Here is an 18,955-nt window from a genome sequence, read left to right as displayed (position 1 = left end):
TAGAAGTTGAGCGCGGTACATTCACACCATTGGTTTTTGGTCATTACACTACTGGCTCACGAACTCTATTTAGGCACTACCACTCTGATGATGTTGGTTTAGAAAATGTGCAAAGTGGACTTATTTAGATTGTTTTTGTAAAGTGCTATTATGTAAATTTGTTTATTAGTGTAATTTAAACCATTAAAAAAAAAAAAGTTAAATGTTAAAAATACGTCAAGCGACTTAAATTTAAAAGCTAAGCAAATACTATTTAAATTTTGTAACATAGCTGTCCAGTCTACCCGGGATGGTTTTCAGCGTGTGTTCATATATCATATAATTTTCACCAAGCCTAACTTTTTTTTGTTGTTGTTGTTTTTTTTTGTTCTATTATTTCTTCACAATAACTATTACAATAAAATAAATGAAAAAAAGTGCATGTAAATAAAAAATTGTAAATTTTGTTGCATATAAAATAAGAACGCGGAGACTTACTCAAGAACCGCTTACAATCGTTACGTGTTAAAACAACTTTATAATGTGTATAAAATAAATAAGGAAGTCAAATAAAGTTTATAAAACAAGTTGGAAGTAAAAATTAACGTTTTAAATAATTACTTAAAATACAAGACTTGATAGGTATAAAATGTATAAATTTAATTAACATGATGCACAAAAACAAAATTAATAAAGCAAAATTTAAATATACAAGTATATAGTCAAATAAATATTTTTTATATTAGAATTCGTAAAAACATTATAAATAAATCAAAACAACTAAATTTAAAAATATATAAGTATGTTTTCAATAGATAATGATACTTTTTAATTTTCTTTTAAATGCGAAAAAGTTCCAGTCGTGAGAAAAATCAAAATGTTTCAAAACTATATTGTTCCATAAAAACGCCCCTCGAAAAGAAATACAAAACTTGCCTAAATTGGTTTTGAAACTGGGATCCCGGTAGTTCATAAGCAAAATCTCGCCAAGGCTGGGTAAACAATTTTACATAAGAACGCAATGTTAAAATTGTACGAGTTTTAAAGAATAGGCGAGATCTCGGTAGTTTTTTTTATTCCGGTTAGGTGATTTTATCCATACGAGAAGGCCCTAAGAAAGCTCTTCTTTATTGCGCAATATTTCTGACCTGAGCGCGAATGATTAACGCATGCGTTCTTAAGTTGAAGCGTGATCACAACTTTCTTTTAAAAACACTGAAAGCTGGACAGAAGGCTGAAATAATCAACTCCTTGTCAAATAGCGTGAGGTATATATGATATGTAAAATTAATTTTACTTTATTATACCAAACGAAAAAAGTAAAATGTATAGTTATTGTACATTTTATTGTTCATAACATGCAATGCTTATTAATAAGCATTTGAAACGAGTAATAATAAGTATAAGCTATACATAAGGATTATACTTTAAGAGTTGATTTTTGTAAATTATTTAATTTTTGTTGTTTAATTTTCTCATTTTGATTAATTTAAAGACAGGTTCATTACTAGCATTACAGAATGTCTTCTGAAACAAAGCGGGATCCTACTGAAGGTAGATTATTTAACTTAATTATTTATTTTTATTATTTAAAACCAGAAAATACTCACGTAGCATATGTACCTCTCAAATGTTAACCAAAATAAATATAACCAAAGGGGTAAATGTATAGGGCTAGAAAAAAGATTACGAATTCCATATATATACATATATATATATATACATATATATATATATATATATATATATATATATATATATATATATATATATATATATATATGTGTGTGTGTGTGTGTGTGTATATATATGCATATGTATATGTATATATATATACATACATATATGTATGTATGTATATGTATATATAAGGAATTGTAGTAATCCTTGTTATATTATTACTGTAAGTCATAATATTATAAGGCCAAAGTTAGTGATATTTTAGTCTCAAGGTGTGCCAACAATATAAATATATAGCAAAAAGTGTGCTTAACATTTTAAATGTTAAAGTGTAAAATTCACAATGCAGTTTGATATTTGACATTTACAGTACAGTCTTATATTTTTTACTTATATGTTTCTAATTTTATAGTTTTTCTTTATATTATAGTTATTATAGTTAGGAACTGATTGCTGTTATGCAATTATAGTTAAGAACTGATTGCTGTTAAGCTTTGACATTAACTGAGAGTTTTGTGGCAAAACTTTTTTTGGTTAGCCAAATCGTAATAATAGGTAAAATAAATATAAGGTTGAGAATTAAGTCTCCTAATTTGAGAATTAAGTCTCCTAATTTATTGACTTTTAAAGATCACTCATTAAGTGTACATAAGTAAAGGCTAATAAACTCTTATTTTAACTTTTATTGTTGTAAACTAACATAAAATAGAGTCGCCAGTGAAATACCTTAAATTTTTACTGCACTTGAAGTTTTTTGACTATTTAATTTATTTTTCTCATTATGAATGATTATGATAGAAACAATATTATTATTGTTTCTATCATAGTTATCATAATGACTAATAAAGATATGAAAAAAAAAACCCATAAGTTTAAGTAACTAAAAACTATAAATGCCAAAGTTTACCTTTACAAGTATGAGAAGGTAATGGTTACTTTTGTCATCAAAAACAACCAAATCAGTAAAACTGAGTCAAAAACAAGTATATTTGAAAACTGTACCCAAATTTACTTTGAACTCAATAAGCAAGAAGTTCTGAGTAGATAGAGAGTTTAGAGAGGGTTGTAACAACAATAAAGTAGCCTCATTAACTGTAGTGCCCCTTTTCGCTCTTGGGATGTGAGTAACATTGCCAAAAAAATGATGATTACATGATAGTTATTACAAAAACAATTCATAAATCTAATAAATTTACAATTAAATATTATAATAGATTATTTAACAATATACGATGCTGTGGTTTTTTGTATACTTGTGTGTATTGCACATTTTTAAGTCCTGAATTTGTCTTAAAGAGGTCTCAAATAAAGAATTATAATAAACGGTTAAAAAAAAAAACCAACTAAAATAATAGCTTAACTATGATTATTTAATTAAAAATTCAACAAAACTATATTAACATAGTTTGTGTCTAGTTATTAGGAAATATATTTTTATTAAGGGTATTCTACAGAAGAGTTGATGAAAAATCCACAACTTATGGCTGCTGTCCAAGCTCAGCTTAATGGACTTGTTGGAGAAGGAACAGGTTATATAGAAACTTTGCCGAAATGTGTCAGACGGAGAATTAATGCATTAAAAAACATACAAGTTGATTTTGCTAAAATTGAAGGGAAATTTTATGAGGAAGCTCATTTATTAGAAATGAAGTATGCAGAAATCTTCAAACCTCTTTATGATAAACGAAAGGATATTGTCAATGCTTTATATGAGCCTACTGAGGAGGAATCTAAGTGGGTTGAACCAGGTGAAGAAAGTCCTGAGGAAGCAACAAAGAATGATGAAAAGTCAGATGAAGAAAAATTAGCTGAAAAAGTTTTATCTAATCTAAAAGTTGATGAAAATACTAAAGGAATTCCAGAATTTTGGTTGACTGCTATGAAAAATATTGAAATACTTAGTGAAATGATCCAGGTAAGTGTTTTTTGCTTGGCACTATTAACATTTTATGCACGCAAAGTTAAAAAAATTTTTTGTTTAATAATATTTAAATAACTCAATTAATTTTTTTAAATATTAATTAAGTAATTAACACTTGTTTTAACATATTTAACATATTTTAGCATTATTAACGTATTTTACTTAAGTAATTTAAGTAGTTATCATTTTAAAAACTGCTCATAGTTGTGACAAAAGTTACAGTCAAAATTAAAGTTAAAAATGCAGTCAATAGTTACAAATGTACTACAGGGTTCCCCCTCCTAAAACCTTAAATATCCTTTTTAAAAAGTTGAAATTTGACTGCTCCTTATTTTCTCCTCTCTTTTTTTTAAAGCATCTAGGAAATTTTATTAAAGTGAATTGATTATACTTTTTAATAATAAAGAAAATATATAGTTCTTTGATAGTTTGCAAACCTATATTCAGGCTCGGACAGAAATGGCATGCAATCAAGCTCTATTGCTTACCATGCAAATGATTTTATTTTTTGACAACTTGACCACGACTGTTTAGATGATTTTTAAACATTTTAGAAATGCGCTAAAAGAAAGAAACGCTAGAAAATAATTCCTTATGAAAAAAATATAAATATTAACACTAAAATAAAACTTAAACTCAAAGCAAAAATTAATTTTTGCTACGTTTTTAATTGAGTTCAATATAAATTAATTTGAAACTTATGTATATTATAAAACGTTTTATTAAAGTTACGCAAAATGCTTTAACAAGTTGCTTCTAATAATAGTTTAATAAATAAACAAATTTTATGTAAATTATTAAAGTGTGTGTGTGTGTATATATATATACACACACACACATATATATATATATATATATATATATATATATATATATATATATATATATATATATATATACACACACATATATATATACACACATATATATATACACACACATATATATAATGTATATGAGTATAAAGTAATTTATTAATTCAAATTAATATTTCTGTTTAAATTTAAAATTTATTAAAAAAAATAAGATTCTGTTTTTAACGTAATCCTTTTCTCTTTAATTCAAATTGATTTTTCTTTTAAAAAATTGTCATTCAGAACCAAATCTCCTTAAATATTAAGAAAATATCCCTTAAATCTGGTCAAAATCCTTACTTTTAGCCTCAGTTTTCATAGTGTGAACACTGTACTACATAAATGTAGGAAATTAAAAATAAAATTATTCTAAGCAAAATAATCTAGCAAGCATGTGAATATTTATTTGGACAGTGTTAGTTTTACTTAGTTACATTTGTTCAGTTATTGGTACTAACTTGACTCTTAAAAGTTTTTTTATTTGGTTTCTTTACAATGACTGATTTTATAACTTGACAGGCCCAGTGTTCATTAAAAGCATGTTCGCTTAAATAAAGCTAGCCTATATAAAAATTAAAGTTGTTTAAATATTACATGTTGTAACATGTGTTTATAACACATTTAAGTAACTTAAGTTTATTACCTCATTTTATCACTCAAATTTAGTAATCAACCATTTTGTAAAAAAAATTCATGGTACGAAAAAAATTCATGGTACGAAGTGCCAATTTTAAAAAAACATAAAATAATCACCATTTTCACAACCGTAATACTTATTCGAAAAAGAAAACAATCTTTTTTATTTAAAGTTTATTTTAATTTCAAGACAATATGATTGAGCCAAATGTTGAGAAAATAAGTATTTTTATATTTTAAAAAACAGGAATCAAAGTAAACATCGGATAACATTATATCATATTGTTTATTTATTGTTTCAGTTTATATATTTAATTATTAGTTTTGGCTTATATATTTAATAAACTAGTTTTGCAGTAAATTGAAGTAGTTCAAAAAAATTAGTCAATAAAATTGAAAAGCATATAAAAAGAATTTTACGATGTCAAAAACTTTGTTATACAAGTGTTTAAAGCAATTTTTATTTATGTAAATTTTCTTGTCCCTTGTTTTAATGAGCACTTTTTACTCATGAATTTAAGTAATCTTCCTTCATTTGTTTATTTCTTCTTCCTTCATTTGTCTAAGAGATCTTTTTGGCAAGCACAATATAAGCACTTATTATATAAAAGGTAAAATTTAAATCCATATTTTCCCTGGAACATACTGTGTAACTTGTGCCATGGTCAAAATAATAAAAGTAATAGTAATGTTAATAATTATTATATAGGGGAAAAGTTAGTAATCTCCATCTGAGATTGCAAATTATCTGATACAGATTTTTTATTGATATCAAAACATACAGAAATAATTTTCAAATATTATAATAGCAATACTCCTTAAAAGTCTCTAATGGTTGTAGTAAAAACGGCAGTATTTTGTTTTATGAACGGATTAGATTTTGTTAACTCGTTAAAAGGTTAAATTAAAAACATTTTTTTCTTGATCTTTTTTCTACAGTTTATTTTCCAAACAACATCCCTGCTGCCCTCTTACAGAAGTATTTGCCAGAACTCTTAATCTGTACTCCTATTTTCTTTTCTGCTGGGAAACACTATGCCATTTCTCTTTTTAAAAACTAGAGCTCTTTAACTCTGAGCTACTTAACATGAATAACAAAACTTTGGGGTTTTCAACCATCATCAAATTGATTTTTACACTCTTATGGCATAGATTTTTGAGTATTTACTTACTAATAATTTTTTAATTAATGCAGCAGTTCATTTGTTGTATTGTTTTAAAAAGTTCTATTGTCAAATTTATTGTGCCAAAATTTGATTTAAAACTTGATTTGATGAGTTTTATAAGTAATTTTTGAAATAAGATTAAAAAAAGATCTGTAAATTATTATTGAAATATCTTGAGTAGTTGCTTTATTAATCTGTAATCATTTTCTATCTTTTTTACAAGAACATGTTTCTTAAGAACTAATGTCCTATTATTATTGTGAGAAGCCAATATCAAAAAGTCTGATTTTCAGCTCTGTTACTCTCAGTTTACTAAATCTTAGCACAAACCAATGGTTTTGTTACAATTTGTGTTGAAAACTGTAAGCAAATGTTGCAATATTGTTGTAATAATTTACTGCAAATAAACATTGCAATATCGTTGGCATTCATATATTGAAAAATGACAACCCTTTCACTCTCAGATAAAGTCTTTTATGTAATTAGACTTGATTTATCTACCATGCTTGAGCCATTCTCTCACTGTCGTAAGGTTGCACTTCTTTCTTTTTTCTACAAATACTATCATGGTCTATGCTCAAATAAATTATCATCTCTAATTTGATCAACCTAAATTCATTCTTGTTTGGCTTCTTATTCATCCTTTACTGTATCTGTCCCTTCATGCTATTAAAACTTATATTCCATTTTTTTTCCTTGGTCATCAACAAAACCTCTTAACTCTTATCCGTCTTCATGTTTTTCTGGCTTATCTACAACTTTTCAAGTCTTTAGATAACTGTTTCCTTGCTCTTAAACTCTATATTCTATTTTCTAGTAACTCATAACTAAATAGTGGTTGCTTGCAGCTTGGTTGGAATTAAATTATAAATTTTTTTTTTCTTGCCCCGACTATTAACCCCTGCTAAATCAATTTTTCCAGGGCTGGGTTTGTAAAAAGTCTTATTTGTAGCTGGGGCCCCTGACCTGGGTCACTTAACACAAACAGTAGATGTTCAATACATGTTCTGTGTCTACTGGGCAAAGTTTTAGATCCTTTAAAAAAAACCCAAACAAAGAAAATCCAAAAAAAATCCATTTGTTTTTAAAACTTCTTTATAAATCTCATGTTATTTCTTTTGTTGCTATGTAAATGATCTTTTCGAATTCTAAAGAGATTTACTGATAATGCAACTTATTGCATTTTTGTCAAGTCTTGTTAATAACTTTTACCTTTTCATTAGATAGCTATGAACATTATCTTCTTTCTTGAAAACTTGAAACCAAATATCCGTGTAGAAGTTGCATCTCCAAAGTTTATCACTTTTTATCGTCTCATTATTTATAGTGTTTTTTTTTTTTACAAATTGCTGGAACAATCATTCTAATGTAAAACACAATTATAGCATAAAATTATAACAAAACGCAATTAGAGCGTAAAACTATAACAATTATTGAAATAAAAAACAAGTTTAGATTGACCCCTAAATTTTATTAGTCACAAAAATTACTTTTTGTAAGAAGGGTTAGGGTTTTTCTTATTGTCATTAGGTTGTTCCTTTTTGTTTTGTGATTATCATTTCATTTTATTATATTTAGGAACATGATGAGCCTATTTTAAAACATCTTATTGATATCAAACTTTTGTTTACTGGGAAGGCAGAAGGCGATACAAGTGATTCAACAATGGTAATTATTCTTTTCATATTTTATAAATATTTAATAAATGTGGTTTATTGAATTTTGTTTATGTTTATTCTTATTTTTTTAATGCAAGGTTTACAATCTCCTACTGTAGCTTGCAATAGAATTAATGCTTTAAATTTCTTTTTCTAAATACAACTTACTTTTACTATGAACCTGCCTGTCCCATATTTTCAGCATTAAATTGTTGTCTGTTTCAAAGATCTAAATTTTTATTCTTTTTTCTTTTCCTGTGATCCTCCAACAATTCTACATCTCAAAAATTATATTTTTAATTTTTTTTCTAGTTACACTTTAATTTTTGAATGTAACTTAATTTTAAAACTAATTAGATAATCTATGCACTGTAACCTAAATTTAGACTAAGTAAATTCTCAGTTTCAAAAAGTAATATTTCAAATGCACATTTCCAATGACTGGAAAAAAACTACAGAGTGCAATCTTTGGTTTTACGACTACAGCACAAAGAAAATACATTTTTGTTAAAACAAAAATACATTTTTTTATATTTTTGTTGGTTCTAAGGAATAAAAGTGTTTCAAGACTCTCCATTTTGTTTTGGAGTAAATTCTGGCAAAGATATCAGCTCTAGTCTTAGTCAGGGAACTGCATCATAAAAAGATCTTGGATGTACTTGGTGCTCACTTCTTGTCAAGGGCAGTGACATAGCTTGATGAGACGTAACTAAGGTTCTATGATCAACTCCCATTTCATATTACTCATTTAGTCTGCTGGGAATTCTGTTGTGGCTAGTCTTGATTGTGATGTTGCATCTTAGTATCAATTATTCAGCTTACATTAGTGAGTTTCCTTGCCCCAGTGATGAGTCATTATTTCTAACTGGCATTCTAAAGTATGCCTTGTAGGCCTCACACATTTTATGACTTGCTTCCACAAAATACTTTTTTGACCTTGTCTTTTATAAATTGCCCTCATGCTTAGAAAAATAGTCTTAGTATGCTTTTTATTCTTTTATTCACTAAAAACACTAACTGAAAGAATGCCTATGCTTTTACAATTATATGACTACTTCTAGAAATTTCTGAACCCAGCGATAGTTCAAACAGTACTGGTCATAAAAGAAAATACAACCTCCATCCTCCTTCTGCTTTCTCCCCCTTTCTCCTTTTCCCCTCCACCCCCTTCTCCCCCCCCCCTCCCACAAAAAAAAAAGTTGCTCATACAATTTCTTTTTTTTTTTCAATAACTGTGTATTTAAAATGCTCCTTACAATGAATGGTATTTAAACATTTTGTTTTACACAGTGGACACAAGAAGTGTTTTAAATGTCGAAAATATGTCTTCAACCTACTTAAAATATGGCATTTAGGAATGCTGGCAGCCTACTTAAAATATGGCATTTAGGAATGCTGACTGTCAGTCAGCATTGTCCTTGTTTTTTATGTTTTACATGTTTTATAGTAAAACATTTGTGTCAAGTTTTTTTTTATGAAGACTACATTGTACTAGCAAGACTTATGCATTGTTTAAACTTATTTTTTATTTAAAGAATTACAATTATAGATTAATCTCCATGTTTTTTTTCCCTCTAGGGTTTTGTTCTAGAATTTGTTTTCTCACCAAATGAATACTTTACCAATAGTGTAAGTTCTGAATTTGCTTATTTGTGTTTCAGAAAAATGTGTAAGTGTTATACATAATGTGTAGACATTGCTTTGTTATTTCTTATTTCTATGTCTTCCTTATTTATTTGATAACAAAATTATTAAATAAATAGGCAGTTTTTTTTTCTACAGTTTTTTATTTATTTTTAAACTTAGTTAAATGACTGACTGTTTTTAAAATTAGTACATTTCTAGGTTTTAACAAAAACATATAGAATGAAGTCTGAACCAGATGCAGATGATCCATTTTCATTTGAAGGACCTGATATTGTTTCTTCTACAGGGTATGATTGTTTTGTTGGGTTTTTAATTCATATTTAAAAAGATAAGATTTTTAAAACTAAAAAATAAAAGTGTATAAATATCGTGATAAATAACTAAAAGTGATAACATAAAAATTAAAGTGATAAAAAAAAGTTTTGTTAACCATAAAACTAAAAGGTTTATCAACTATAAAATAATTTACAATATTATATTATATCTATTAATATACTTGCAATCACACTTCTATTTAGTTGCAAATTCTTTATAAAATAATTAAAAATGTATGCTTATAAGATTTTTTTTTTTTTTTTATGAGTTTTTATATAGATTTTTTTTATACTCAGTTGTAAAATTGATTGGAATCCAAATAAAAATGTTACCCAAAAACAAGTCAAAAAGAAACAAAAACATAAGGGTTAGTTAAAAAACTTTTGTTATTGATTTTTATTATATTCTGTTGTATATTTTTGTAAGTTGTTTATAATTGTTTATATAAGTTGTTTGTGTGCATGTTTATTTTATAGCAATGAAACTTTTTGTTTATATTTATTTTGTTACTTTTAAGGTCGAGGCCAAACACGCATTGTTACAAAGACTGTACAAAACGATTCATTCTTCAATTTTTTTGATCCTCCTGAAGGTAATTATTTTAAGTGCTATATTAAACATAACTTGAAAATCCATATTTATTTTATTCAAATATTTGTTTAGTCACAGAAGAAGAAGAAGAATTGGTATTTTTTTTTTCTTTTCTTTTTTGTGGGTATTTCGTTTTTATTTAGATTTTTACATAATTTGTTTTTACTTAAATATAAGTAAAAAAATTTAATTTAACAAAAAATATTTTGATTTTACTTGAATAATATACTTTTATTAAGGATGAAGAAACTGAAGCCATCCTTGCAGCAGATTTTGAAATAGGTCATTTTTTCAGAGAAAGATTAATTCCTAAAGTAAGAGGATATGTTTATAATTTTATTACATAAGTCATAAAATTAATTATAAATATATATCTAACTTAAAAATATTAGTTATACTAAAATTATGCATTTGTTAAATTTGTTTCAAAAAAAAAAAATTATGGTTTTTTGAAATTAAAAAAATATGTTTTTAGGCTGTTTTGTATTTTACTGGTGAAGCTATTGACGAAGATAGTGACGATGAAGTATGTGTTTATATTCAAAACAAATAAGCTTTTATTGATTCTATTGGCATTAGCTTGAAAATTTTTAAAGCATTGTATTCAAGTTTTTTTTTTTTTCCTTTTCAGTTTGAAGATGAAGAGGTATGTAAGATTTTAATAAATAATAAGATGAAGAGGTACGTAAAATTTTAATAAATAATAAGATGAAGAGGTACGTAAGATTTTAATAAATAATAAGATGAAGAGGTACGTAAAATTTTAATAAATAATAAGATGAAGAGGTACGTAAGATTTTAAATAGTTTTAAATTTAAAAATGTCTTTTATACAAAATATTGTTTTAACTGAACAAATATTTTAGGGTGACGATGACGAAAACGAAGACGACGAAGATGATGACGAAGAAAACGATCCTGACTATAAACCTGTTGCAGGGGTGTGTTTATTTTACGCTAGTTTAACGTTATTTCAAATTTTTTTACGATTATATCTGCAAGTAGTCATGTATAAGAATGTTTTATTATTTCGAAAATCTTTAGCATGTTTTTTTTAATTTGATTTTCAGGATAAACCGCAAGAATGCAAGCAGCAATAACTGTTTTATGTACAATGTTTGTCTGGCTGTAAACATGTGGCAATTGATTGATTGGGAATTACGCTAACCCTATGAAGCGTCTCGTTGTTTGATGTCGTGAATCGGTTAAACCGCATAAAAGTTATTTCCGTTAAAATATTCTATTTCCAGTAGAACTCGTAGCATTAAATGTTTTAGACGGTGGTTGGTTTACAAAAGAAATGTTTATATATTAAATTCCTTCGGATTATTCAGATTAGATACGCTATGGATATGTATTAATTTAAAGTTAAAAAATTTAAATACATTCGATATTAGCAAAAAAAATTGAGTATTAATTTAATTTTTTTAATATATTGCACATTAGGTTTTTTAATAAACCTTTTGGCGATGGGTTTTGTTTGACGACGAATTGCTTGTCATTAAGTGTTGATGTTGACATCTAATGACTCGATAAATAGTATCTTTTATCATTACAGTGTAGGCTGGCGTCAATTAAAATGATGATCTACAAAAAGATTCTCTGGGTTATTTTTTTTTCATATTCTCGAACGGATATATTTTTCTCTTGATTATTAAGCAATTTATAGATCTATAAGTCTACTAGATATGTTGGAGTAGTCACCTTGGGATATTTTTTTATTGATAATGCATTATATATTATAATTTTGTTAATCACCCTGATGTAAATATCTTTACAAGGTATAAATGCAAATTAACAAATATAGTTTAAAATCAAGCAAGAATAAAAGAAGATAAAAAATAAAATAAGTATCCTTTTTTATTTTTTATCATCTTTTATTCTCGTTTGATTTTAAACAATATTTGCTAGTAAGAACTAACATAAGAAAAATTCTTATTTTATTGCTGTTATTGATTTCTTCGCTTTTGCTTTGCATTCCAACAATGAACCGCTAGTACGAGAATTTAAAGAGTATCTTAAGGAATTACATTTTACATTCAAGTCACTAATTTTAACTTACTTAATCAGCATTTAGTTATTCTTATTCAATCTATGAATTTTATTATTCCTTTATATTATCCAGACAGATGTTTTACTGAAAAATAATTGGAGAGCTTAGTGCTAAAAGAACTTAAATCACTAAACAAATGTTTTTAAAAAAACTACTTTGATCAGAAACTCGATACACTACAAAATAAGGATTTGAAATAGCAGTTTAAAGTATATTTTTTCAAAACATTTTGTGTCTTAGGTACTTGTAGCATTAAGCTGGGAATTATTAATTTCAAGTTGTCATATTGTTTAAAAGGCAGCATTTTGTATTGCTGTATGCAAGTTGAAATTTCCTGAACTTCAAATAAGAATAGTTAAGTATTTTTGCTATACTTGATAAAAAAAATTGAAACATGATTTCGCAAACTCTGAGTTTTTCGATTATATGCTACTTCGCGGAATATTTGTTATAGAGTAAACGAAAGAAATCAGGGGGCCAAATATGCTTTAATACGCAAACGGTTTAACATTACTTGATTCTTAACCTCCATAAGTTATATGGATGGCGTATAACAATTTGTTTTTCTTTCAATGTTAAAAACTACGTTTTTGTTTACTTCAATAAAAATTACATAAACATAAATTTAAAAAGTTACATAAATCTTCTTGTTATACAGCTGATTTGTTAACAGTAATAACTGAGGTTTTATCGTGCATTAGATAAAGGTGGAGAGGTTAAGGCCATCGCTCTTGACATTTCAAAAGCTTTTGATAAAGTTTGGCATGCTGGTCTTCTCCATAAACTTTCTTCTTATGGTGTATCTGGCAACATCTTTAAGATTATTGAATCCTTTCTAATCGTAGCATAAAAGTTGTCCTCGATGGACAGCACTCTTCTTCTTATTCTGTAACTTCAGGGGTTCCTCAAGGTTCTATCCTTGGCCCTATACTCTTTTTAATTTATATTAACAATCTTCCAGATATTCTCGCATCTAAGGTGGCATTGTTTGGTGATGATACTACCATTTATTCTTGTCGTGATAAGAAACTAACACTCTCTGATTGCTTGGAGGGTTTATTTGAGCTTGAAATAGATCTCACTTCTGCTACAACACGGGGCTCACAGTTGCTGGTGAACTTACACATACAGATAAAACTCAATTTCTGTTCCTAAGTGCTCCAAAAACGCATATTGGTCTAGTTTTTTTCCTCAAACATCAGCTCTTTAGAATTCGCTTCCTTCATCTTGCTTTCCTAATTCATATAATTTGCAACCCTTTAAGCCGTCCGTCAATCGTTATCTTGCTCTAAAATCTTCATCTTTTATCTTCCAGTAACTTCCAACTTTAATTAGTGGTGCTTGCAGCCTTGTTGGAAGCGAAGATGTTTAAAATAAAAATATGATAGTTCTCTATATAAAGTACAAATATAGTTGTGTTTATTAATGATAAACTTGTATCAATATTTTATCTTGAAACAACAAAAAATAAAATTAATGGTGTTTTAGGTTTTAAAGGTTAATGGGGATTTGTTATTTACTTTTGTGAAAATATATTGTTCGTTTTTAAAGGTATACTAGTTTGCTATACAATAATTCAGCATTAACAAAAAAGTCAAAAAATCTGTTGAAAATAGTCTAACGAACTGAGTTCTTTGGACCGTTTCTCCAGATTTTCTTGTAAATATAAAAAAAAGTGATCAAAAACTGTAAGTAAAAGAGATCAACATTCCTCTGAGTAAGTAAATAATCTTGTTAGTAATATTATTAATTAATGTATATAATTACAACATTTATACACATGTGTGTTTGTATTCAGGGTCAAATTTCAATAATCATTTATGGGGAAGAAGGGTGAAACCCCTCACCCCCTCCCTTCTTTTCATCGCACTGTTCTTATATATTTATAAATATATATATACACGCACATACATATACCAAATAAATCTATTGACAAGCTCTTGGATCAAGATAATAATAAACAACAATAAACATAAAACAAAAAAGTATTATAGATGTGAATTAGCTCTAACCTTAACATCAATTGAAACTGCATATATAATATATAGATCTATACAACACAGGAGCAGCTAAAAAATAGTATATGTGTGTTTAGAAAAGAAATTAGGATTTGTAATGTATTTTTGAAGTTTTAGCTGTATTAATACATAATTGCCCATCCTTTGATTCTTATGACTTTTGCGCGTTTAGAAAGCATACTATCTACAAGTCTTTTTAAGTAGTCCTTTGGCAAAGCATTCCAATCAGCGAGAAGAATTTGGAACAGTTCGTCTTCATTTGTTGCTCTACAATCTGGCAGTTCTCTACCCAGTATAGACCAAAGATTTTCTGTTGGATTTAAATCAGGAGACTGAGCTGGTCAAAACATAAGTGGTATCAATTTTGATTCCAGATATCTTTTATTCAACTATGCTATATGTTTGGGATCATTATCTTGTTGAAAGATATAGTTCTTATTATGGAAAAGTTCTTCTATACTTGGTCAAAAAGGATTAACTAAGATTTTGTGATACAAATGCTGGTCCATGGTACCCTCAACCCGGTAAAGCTTTCCAACTTTATATGCAGTGAAACAACCCCAAATATTATTCTTTTTGTCATGTTTAATGGTTGCCTTGCATTTTTGGGGTTGAACTTTTCCCCAATTAATTTCAAGCAATCAGATCGACCATTATAAAACAACACAAAAGGAGACTTATCGCTCCAAATAACTTTAGCCCATTGTTCACATGTCCAATCTTTGTGCTCAATGCATAACTTTAATCTTTTGTTGCGATTGATTTCACTAACAAAGGGTTTTTTGTCTACTTCCCAGAAAAAAACTAACTTGATGCTTTTATTTGATGAGATTATTTCCATTTTGAGATATTAGTAAGTTTCAAATACAGTTTTTTCTCAGAATATGTAAATTTACGATCTTTTTTAACAACCTTAAGAAAGTATCAATCTTCCTTTTTTGAAGTTTTAAGTTTTTTCTCAGATTCAATAGACCTTTCAGCTGTACTATTGTGCTTGTATTTCTTCACTAATCTACTAATAGTTAAGTTTTGTTGTTAAAACATTTTCCGATGCTTCTGTGAGACTTTCCTTAGTCAGCAGCTTCAATAATTTGTCGATTCCTATATATGTTAGTTGTTTTCTAAAACATTAAATGTGTCAGTATTATTCCGTTTTTTAAATATTTTATTTATTTAAATATTAGTGTATACATAAACATACCTTTTTTATCCTAAATTTTTCACTACCACATCCAATTTTTTTAATTTTGCTTTATCATACGTATATATATACATATATATATATATATATATATATATATATATATATATATATATATATATATATATATATATATATATATATATATATATATATATATACATATATATATATATATATACATATATATATATATATACATATATATATATATATATATATATATATATATATATATATATATATATATATATATATATATATACATATATATATATATATACATATATATATACATATATATATATGCATATATATATATATATATATATATATATATATATATATATATATATATATATATATATATATATATATATATATATATTAGGGATATGACTTTTTTGCAACCTACTAGGCCTGTATCGTAATTCAATGAACTTTTATGTAAAAAGAACGAATAGATGTTTCATTTTGACATATTTTGAAAAAAGGTCACCCCAAAACCAAAAAATCGAATTTTCAATAGGTACACTTTTGTACAGTAAATGAATATTAAAGGCTGAAGATGTTGTAAGAGTCATACTCCTGTTGTTATTTTATTTATTTATGCAACATGTACTGTGATATAACAAAAAACATTATGTGATATATAATTATACAAGTATTACAAAATTAACAGTATCAAAGCGTCTAGTACAACAATATACATAACTGTCTGTGTCTATAGGCCTACTGTGTTTAGTACATGGGTCACATGATGCTCACGTCTCATAAAGAGTCTAGCGCTTATTACTTAGAATGAATCGAAGTTGCAGTTTGTCTTTCTTTCTGCAGGAAGCATACAGGTCTTGCATCACCTTGATTGCACGTTCAGCTATCTGATTACTTCGTGGTATGTCGATGACGGATGGCTCTTTCTTCCAGTGATTTTTGAATGACTGCAATGCCTTTTTGTAAGGCTTCAATACATCAGATAAATTCTTGAAGTCATTGTCATTGTACTTTTGACTACTAAACCAATGTTCTGCCCACTCATATGAAATGAACCTGCAAACCTTCTCCAAATTCTTTCTCGCTTCAGGCATAAGAATGAACGCCAGAATGGCGAGAATGGCTCTTGAGTTCCATCTGGCATTGCTCATATTAGGAATGTTCTGAAAGTGAATCAGAGGGAAGTTTCTTTGTTCTTCATAGAACCTAAACACTCTTGTTAAATGGTACAAAAACTTCATATCGTCTCTCCACCCTGATTTATCAAGAATTTCTACAGTTCCATTCACAAACTTATCCTTCAGTTCATCATACTTATTCAACAGTTCAGACACAAATGGGTATTCAATGTTTGGAGATTTGGTATCACCGCCAAGTTCTTCGTCCATCACCAGACGGAGAATCCTGTCTAGTACGTGATGCTGACAACCGATAAATTGTGGTATTGTGACACCCTTTCATTTAAACATACGTTGCAACTTCACAACAACTCCATTTCTCTTCCCAGTATTGACGTTTGTTGTATCAGTAATGATCATCTTAATTGAATTCCACAAATTGTATTTATCAATAATTTTGGCAATTTTTTCAGCAACAGTTTTAGATTTGCCATCTTTTAAACGCAGTGCATCAAGTTTCACGTCAGTTCTTTCATTCTGAAGTACAACTACCTGATATTCCTTATCATCTATTCGTTTGCCGTCAAAGTGTAAGGACCACTGTTCCATTTTAAGTTGTTGTATCATTTCTTTTTTTAATTTACCTGCCTCTTTGAATATGGACTTGTAAATTGCTGATTGACTTGGAGTTGGAATATCAATACCTTGTTGTGATAATACATTGCATACTTTAGCAGCTTTCTTTGTGGAAACTCCACTTGATGTAACCATACTTACAGCAAATTTACTTTTGTAGTGCTTTCTAGTTTTTTTCTGAGTGTCCTCATCATCGTCTTTATCACCGTCGTCGTCTTCATCATCTTCACTCTTACTTTTGCAGTTTTCAGATTCAGTACCACTGTCTGTGGTAGACAGGACTTGTGATGTGGAAGGTATTGCTGTTCCAGACTGGACTTTCCTTCTCTTGGAAGGGTGAATGGTTTCTTTACTTGCCACTTGTCCTGTTGAGTACCCCACCTGTCCTTTACTTTCTTTTTGTAGGTGGTATAGACGTTTATCTTCCGAGGATAACCACTGGCCATTCACTTTCGTGATGTCAAATAATGCATTGAGAACATCATATTTTCCACGCTTGACACATTCATCATAGACCTTCAGCACCTTCATAAGCTTTGCTCTTATCACTTGATCAGACACACGTGGAAAATTCAGTTTATTGTCCCACAATTTTGTAATTTCCTTAGAAATTTGGTCTATTCGTTCTTTTCTTCCTTTAACATATGCTCCGAGAAACTGGTATCTTCCTACGATCTGCAATTGAAGTGGTATTCTGGATTTTTCATCGAGTGAATGTTCTTCTACAGCCACGCTTCCTCTTCTTCTGTGTGACTCTTGAAATCTCACCAAATTTTTAGTCCAAGTCTTCTTGTTCTTTGTTACTGTGGTATGACTTTTCTTGTGAGACATCATATAATATTGTTACGACTTTACGGATAGCTGAGCGTAAATATCCGTTTAATAAAGTCGTTTAATTAATAAAATACTTTAACTGTATAGTAATCCAATTATAGTTCGATAATCCAGTCAATGTTGATAACAGTTCGATAATCCAGTCCGTATCCTAACGATAATGCTACAACTACTTATACTTCGTACACTTACAGCGTCTTTTGTTCGCTACAGTAGTTCCTTATTAGCTCAGTTACACGCAGAGTACTTCATAGAACTATTCACATTATCAACACTGAGCTCTGACAGCAGCTCGATTATATAATTATTTAGAGCTTCCAGAATGTTCTACTAAGTTCTATAATCTTCTACAGTCTGTTACAGTCGTCTATATCACCGAGTTAACACAATGACGTCATCACATAACAATTCCAAGTATTTGCCGGCACACGGCCGTTTCGTTGCCATGGTAACGTGTGGCGTTATATTTATAAATTCATAACAAAATAATGAAATAAATAGAATTAAGCTGAGAATTAAGCTTAAGATTAAAACATCGGTCAAAAATGAATGTATAAAAATGGTAAATCAAATTTTTATTTTGGGGGTGACCTTTTTTTGTTGCAGAAAGCTATTTGGGCCTTTTTTCATGATTTTAGGTAAAAGTTCATCGATT

At 28.0% G+C, this 18,955-nt stretch overlaps 1 protein-coding gene across 1 annotated transcript; it reads left to right on the top strand.

Moving 5' to 3' along the window:
• The first annotated feature begins 1,114 nt into the window (after positions 1–1,114).
• LOC100198755 (nucleosome assembly protein 1-like 1) lies at positions 1,115–11,779 on the top strand. Its single transcript, XM_065791837.1, has 14 exons — positions 1,115–1,247; positions 1,475–1,533; positions 3,102–3,574; positions 7,815–7,904; positions 9,473–9,523; positions 9,740–9,828; positions 10,153–10,223; positions 10,374–10,448; positions 10,520–10,542; positions 10,687–10,761; positions 10,923–10,973; positions 11,079–11,093; positions 11,313–11,387; positions 11,517–11,779. Exons 2-14 carry the CDS (start codon positions 1,500–1,502, stop codon positions 11,544–11,546), a joined length of 1,152 nt encoding a protein of 383 aa, XP_065647909.1. The 5' UTR covers positions 1,115–1,247; positions 1,475–1,499; the 3' UTR covers positions 11,547–11,779.
• Positions 11,780–18,955: the final 7,176 nt, after the last annotated feature.

Source organism: Hydra vulgaris, chromosome 02, assembly GCF_038396675.1.
Source record: "Hydra vulgaris chromosome 02, alternate assembly HydraT2T_AEP".
NCBI lineage: Eukaryota > Metazoa > Cnidaria > Hydrozoa > Anthoathecata > Hydridae > Hydra > Hydra vulgaris.
Note: the sequence above shows the minus strand (reverse complement) of the source record. Positions and strands in the feature narration are given on the sequence as shown.

What these genes read in the sequence shown, in the direction of transcription:
- LOC100198755 (XM_065791837.1), top strand. Translation starts at nt 1,500, where the DNA reads ATGTCTTCTGAAACAAAGCGGGATCCTACTGAAG. An exon ending in GATATTGTTTCTTCTACAGG is followed by an intron (nt 9,829 to 10,152) that starts GTATGATTGTTT and finishes TTTTATACTCAG; the next exon opens with TTGTAAAATTGATTGGAATC. An exon ending in ACTATAAACCTGTTGCAGGG is followed by an intron (nt 11,388 to 11,516) that starts GTGTGTTTATTT and finishes TTTGATTTTCAG; the next exon opens with GATAAACCGCAAGAATGCAA.